Genomic DNA, 6662 nt, shown 5'->3' on the forward strand with positions numbered 1-6662 from the left:
ATATATATATATATATATATATATATATATATATATATATATATATATATATATATATATATATATATATATATATATATATATATATATATATTTCTTAACATCTCACGAAAGACTATTTTTCCAAGGAACTCAATACTATGACCACGATTACCAAGCAGATGTTTAGATGCTTCATTTAGCACAATCGAGTTTTGTACAGTCGCTCAGCGCATAAAAGGCCACCGAAAATAGATCTGCCTTTCGGTGGTCTAAAATGATTGAGCCACGGCCCATGAAACTTTAAGCACGGCCCGGTGGTGGCAGGTCCTATAGCGTTGCCAGAAGCACAATTATGGTTATCTTTAACCTCAAATAAAATAAAAACTACTGAGGGAAGAGGGCTGTAATTTGGCATGTTTGATGACTGGAGGGTTGATGATCAGCATTATAATTTGCAGCCCTTTAGCCTCAGTAATTTTTAAGATCTGAGGGCGGACAGAAAAAAGTGCGGACGCACAGACAAAGCATGTAACCCTTTATGTAAAATATTTATCAATCAGGGTTTATCAAAAGATAAACTTTTAGATCAGGTAAGAATGAGTCTAAGAAAAGCTCAGATGTTTTTGAGTTATAGAATTTTGAAAAATAGTTCTCATTTGTGGATTAGATTCAATTTTAACTCTTATTTAGCGAAGAATGACTAATTTCAATTTTGGAGGGGAATGTAAAAAGGCGTCTTTAACAGAATAAAAACGAGTCTGTGAGATACAACTTTGTCAAAAAATAATTTTATTTATGGATTTAATTCAGTTTTATTGCTTACAGCAAAGACTGCCACTGTCATGTTTTGGAAGGGAACTTAAAGTTATGGAATAAACCCACACATTATACAAAGTCGAAACAAAAGATGATGTTTGCGTAAAATTTTTGCTCGAAACTTTAAAAACAAGAACACAGCTCGTGGAAGACTGAGGCAGAATTTTTTTCAGAATGCGAAGAAAGAGAATTTTGTCTTGGAAAGTCACGAATAGAAAAAGTATTCTAAGAAAGATTCTTATAGAATACACTTAGATCCTTAATTCAATCCATTTACATTATATATGTGTGTGTGTGTGTGTGTATCTGAAATACATAACTACAGTAGATATAGAATATCCTCCTGAAACGCTTCGTAGAGTACCTGAATTATGACAGTTTCAAAAATTGCCTGAACATCTAAACATTCTAAACCGGAATGTATTCTGGAATGAATGTAAACTCGTGAATCTTAGAATACTTCACTGGGAATGCAGTTTGGAAATATTTCACAGAGGGGAAAAAAATGAACTGTGACACTGAATTTTGAAAACCTATTCCTGTACTGATCAAGTTCTCATACTGGAAATAAACAAAGAAAGAGCCATGATGAGAATAACATATAAAGAAGTAATGCTTGGAATATACTACATTCTCAAACTAACATCCCCATTCTTTCAGAAAAAAAAAAAAACTTAGCTTACATTAGAATTAAACTTTGGGAGTGACCGACCTGGAATCATGAAATAATTTGAATGAATATAAATTATAAACATATATTAGCAAAATATGTAGAGAATATAGTAAATTCTCAAACTAACATCCCCATTCTTTCAGAAGAAAAAAAATACCTAGCTGAAAAGAGAATTAAACTGACCTGGAAACAAAATCATTTGATTAAAAACAAATTATAAAAATTTTTTTATTAAGTTATTTAGAGAACGAACACAGTATATGGAAAATAATTCGTGGAGGCTTAGTATACTTGGCTGATAATAAAAATCAAAGGTCAGTTAACAAAGAAATGCAGATGGTTACAAAAAATGTTAGACTTTTTCCTGTAAAAGTCTGGAGATTTTAAAAGGAGACAAAATAAATCCTTTAAGAAAAGGACATACGTACGTTTCACATTTATATTTTAACAGTAGTTCTTCTTCGTCTTTTTAAAGTTAATAGTTCTCAAAAACTTCTCGAGAATTACCTTGAAAATATGTGAGACGAGCAAATGTCATTCCTGTACCGTTTAAGATTTGTATTTCGTCATGCTAAGTGTTGGAACTCAGAATACACATTGGAAATTTGAAAGTCTGAATTCTGTTAGCCGCGACTGAGTGTGCATCGTACCTGTCCCGAACAAGAACAAGGTGACAATTGCGGTGATATTAAAGCCTTAATAAAGGAACTGCATTTTGAAATGCCCGGTCACACAAATAGCAACATTACTTGATGTAAGAGAAAGTTAATGAAACTGCCAGTTCTTGGATAAAATCACACACCTTTTGGAGCATAACACAACGGTTTCTGGACAAGAATGAAATGAAGACTAAGAAGAAGAAGAAGGGAGAGAGAGAGAGAGAGAGAGAGAGAGAGAGAGAGAGAGAGAGAGAGAGAGAGAGAGAGAGAGAGAGAGGTACGAAGGATGAAGAGAAAAAAGAAAGCTGTTTACATCATCCTTTTATAAAGAGAGAAAGAGAGATTTGTTGATCAATAAAGGAAACGAGGAAGATAATCTCTCCGAAGACAGAGAGAGAGAGAGAGAGAGAGAAGTAAATAGTATTGGCTTCTTCAATAACAGGAGAATTTTTTCGAAAGAAAAATTTTACCAGTTGAGTGAGAGAGAGAGAGAGAGAGAGAGAGAGAGAGAGAGAGAGAGAGAGAGAGTCCACCCTACCTTTTTCAATGCGTGAGCAACGAGGGACAAACCCAAAAGGGCCCACCAGCGCAACAGGGCAACTTGGCACTTCCAAGACATCATAGTGGGTTCACGGTTGGCACAAGACTGGCATCCTGGGACAAATTGGTGCCCCTCCCACGCCCACGTCATGTAACCTATACTTGGGAGGAGAGAGAGAGAGAGAGAGAGAGAGAGAGAGAGAGAGAGAGAGAGAGAGAGAGACACTTTTGCCTGATGGAAACTGACCTATCTCTGCTGCACTTACTTACTTACTCGAGCTATGGATGACATACACACACACACACACACAATATATATATATATATATATATATATATATATATATATATATATATATATATATATACATATATGTGTACATATATACTTACATATATACATACATGTATATATAAATATATATATAGTATATATATATATATATATATATATATATATATATATATATATATATATATACTGTATATGTATACATACACATATATCCAGATATGTGTGTGCATACATATATGTTCCCATAACATATACAATATATATCATAAATGTATGTATTATACATTTATTCTATTCATATATACACGCATGTATTATAATAACATGCGTGCTTATACCAGTCATACATTCATACATAGTACATAATCTGATACATACGCACATACATACACACATACACCATCATACATACGCACGCACAAGCACGATACACGATATACTGAAACTGACTCAGAAAACAAGAAATAAAAAAAATTAATTAACTAGGGGAAGCAAAGGAAGCCACCACCAATGACGTAAGGACGATGTCTGGTGTTCAGAGTCTGCTTAGTACCACACAAAAGTCCTGGAGGCGGCGCCCTTGGGACCTTTCCTTCTAAGGGCACGCTTAATGGACTGCAACAACAGCAGCAGCAGCAGAAGCAACAACAAAAACAACAACAGGGCTTCGGAATGACGTAATGTGAGCAGGGCAGATCGTGTGTGAGAAGGAGAGGTGGCCTGATGGAAAGCCAATTGCCTCAAATGGACGGGTTACTTGGAAAGCTGACTTACTTCTCTCTCTCTCTCTCTCTCTCTCTCTCTCTCTCTCTCTCTCTCTCTCTCTCTCTCTCTCTCTCAGATAAGCGAGCCTGGTTGTTTTACAATATATTTTTAAGCAAGCTTTTTCTCATAATCCAGATCTCTCTCTCTCTCTCTCTCTCTCTCTCTCTCTCTCTCTCTCTCTCTCTCTCTCTCTCTCTCTCTCTCTCTCTCTCTCTCTCTCTCTCTCAGGAAAAACAGAACCGACCCTGAGGTTTTTTTAAATAAACTAAATAAAACTTTTCCGTCATAATCCAGCTCTCTCTCTCTCTCTCTCTCTCTCTGTTATTGGCTGTCTAGACGACTGCAATATTGACGATGTCATACGCTTGTTGTCAGGTATCAAAGAGTATTATTGACTCCCTCTGACAATATGCAGTCGCTTAGTTACCTAACACGATCTAAGTAGTCACCAGTTTCTGGGTCGAATTTAAAAGAGAAACAAGTGAAAAATGCGCCGAAGTTTCTTCGGCGCAATCGAGTTTTCTGTACAGCCACTACAGCGTATAATCAAGGCCACCGAAAATAGATCTATCTTTCGGTGGTCTCGGTATACTGCTACATGAGCTGTGGCTCATGAAACTCTCAGCCGGCCATGGTGGCCTGTCCTATATCGTTGCCAGAAGCACGATTATGGCTAACTTTAACCTTAAATAAAATAAAAATTACTGAGGCTAGAGGTCTGCAATTTGTTATGTTTGATGATTGGAGGGTGGATGATCAACATACCAGTTTGCAGCCCTCTAGCCTCAGTAGTTTTTAAGATCTGAGGGCGGACAGAAAAAATGCGGACAGCATGAAGTGCGGACGGATAGACAAAGTCGGCAGAATAGTTTTCTTTTGCAGAAAACTAAAAAGGCATAGGTAAAATAATACGTACAAAAACATGCAGTAAACTTCAGGGAAATTAGAAGAGAAGACGCAAAGAATAACAAGAAAGAACGAAGAACGCACCAGAGAAGAATCCATGTAAGGGAAAAGAGAGAAAGTAAAGAAACAGAACACAGTATTGTCACAACACTTATCGAAGGCATATAGAAGGCAATGTTGTTATTAACACCGAGTGGCTGAGAAGCGCCATGAATGAAAACGTCTCTTGTACGATTGGCCCCGAGTGTTGATTGCACTTAATGGCTGGCTCTTGAAGAAGAAGAAGATTATCTCGATGAAGAAATGGCTGGTCATTTTAAGACTTTGTTGGTGTTCATGCTGTTGATGACAGTTGGTTTCTGCCTGATGACGAAGGGCAGTTGATGGAAGCGACGATTATGGTGACATAATCCCGGAAAATTGTAATGGACGGTGATGAATGACAGTCTAGTAATTCGTGGGAACGCGTAGATGGATGGAATGCAGGCAGATAGATTGATGAGGGTAGGTCACATAATTTTAATCGAACTTGAGACTAACTATGAATTTCTTTACGTAAATTGTATCCTGAAGTCAGGTTCAGTAACCTACCACCATTCCCTTAAAAGTTATGCAGATTTCTATATAAAAGTACACTACAATTTAACCTTGAATGGCAAAAATGGACTGAATAGTTATTGGAAAACCTTTCTATCGCCTCTGCAACAATCCAGTTACTGGAACGCCTGGGGTCGATTCGAATTCCATAAAAGTACACTACAATTTAACCTTGAATGGCAAAAATGGACTGAATAGTTATTGGAAAACCTTTCTATCGCCTGTGCAACAATCCAGTTACTGGAACACCTGGGGTCGATTCGAATTCCGTCAGAATATCTTCATTTCTCTCTTCGTTTGGATTTAGGCTTAGTAGTGACGAGTGTTTCACAAGCGTGAAGAAATCGAGAAGTTAAAATTGCATATGGAAATTTGTTTGCAGAGGCTACAAAGCCTAGGTGTGCGAGTTCGAACCCCGTCAGAATATCTTCATATCTCTTTTCATGTGGATTTAGGCTTAGTAATGACGAGCGTTTCTAAAGTGAGAAGAAATAGGGATGTTTAGAGGACATTTTTTTGGTTATTAAAATTGCACATTAAAAGTTGTTTACCTCCTGCCATCTTGCTTTCCTATCAGCAATATATCCAGAAGTAAGAAATTCTCCTTCATCAGGTGGACTGTTACCTTCTAGTGCCAGCATTTCCCAACACCTGAGCACCTGAACCCCACCCCCACCACCCCCTGTCTATGAATCTATTCCAAAGCCCCCCTTCCCTCTCCCCTCCCCCCGCCACTCCTGTTCGTGACACGTCGAACATAAATCCCGTCAAGTTTTATAGCCAATTAGGGGTGGCAAATCAGGCTAATTATGACGTAGTCACCGCGATTTGGGGAATGAGGTCTTACGCTGGATAATTGAACAGAGTAGGTTATCTAATACCGGCATATGACCATTACAAAACAAAGTCATAGAATTAATTGATTGATTTCGGCGACCTGTATTGCAAAGACATTTATTTCCTTCCAGGGTGTAATTCAGACGTATAGAGGATTTTATTGGATTTTATTTTTATTGCACGTGAAAGGAATGAGAGTCTCGTTAGCTGAGAATCGTGTCATATTTAATCATTGATCTTCAGCAAAAGCTACGATTTGTTTTTAGTGATCGTATTTCAGGGATCTAGGGACCTACAGGTGATTTTTTAAAGGGACGCTAGATTATACCTGTTATTCAAACTTCAACTCTTAGGGGTCAGTGATGACAGTCTCTCTCTCTCTCTCTCTCTCTCTCTCTCTCTCTCTCTCTCTCTCTCTCTCTCTCTCTCTCTCAGATAATTTTCTGTGCTTTTTTTCTACGTATTCATTTGAATACCTTGGATGACCAGGCTCTCTCTCTCTCTCTCTCTCTCTCTCTCTCTCTCTCTCTCTCTCTCTCTCTCAGATAATTTCCTGTGCTTTTTTTTTTTTCTCTCTCTCTCTCTCTCTCTC

At 37.5% G+C, this 6662-nt stretch overlaps 1 protein-coding gene across 1 annotated transcript in view; it reads right to left on the reverse strand.

Moving 5' to 3' along the window:
* LOC136837514 (uncharacterized) overlaps positions 1 to 2802 on the reverse strand; it is a 27847-nt gene extending 25045 nt beyond the window's left edge. The window contains exon 1 of the mRNA XM_067102356.1: positions 2669 to 2802. Within this exon, the coding sequence (XP_066958457.1) occupies positions 2669 to 2752 (84 nt within the window). The 5' untranslated portion in view covers positions 2753 to 2802. The remainder of the gene's footprint in view (positions 1 to 2668) is intronic.
* Between the last annotated feature and the right edge of the window lie 3860 nt (positions 2803 to 6662).

This window comes from Macrobrachium rosenbergii, chromosome 59 (assembly GCF_040412425.1).
Source record: "Macrobrachium rosenbergii isolate ZJJX-2024 chromosome 59, ASM4041242v1, whole genome shotgun sequence".
In the NCBI taxonomy this organism is placed as follows: domain Eukaryota; kingdom Metazoa; phylum Arthropoda; class Malacostraca; order Decapoda; family Palaemonidae; genus Macrobrachium; species Macrobrachium rosenbergii.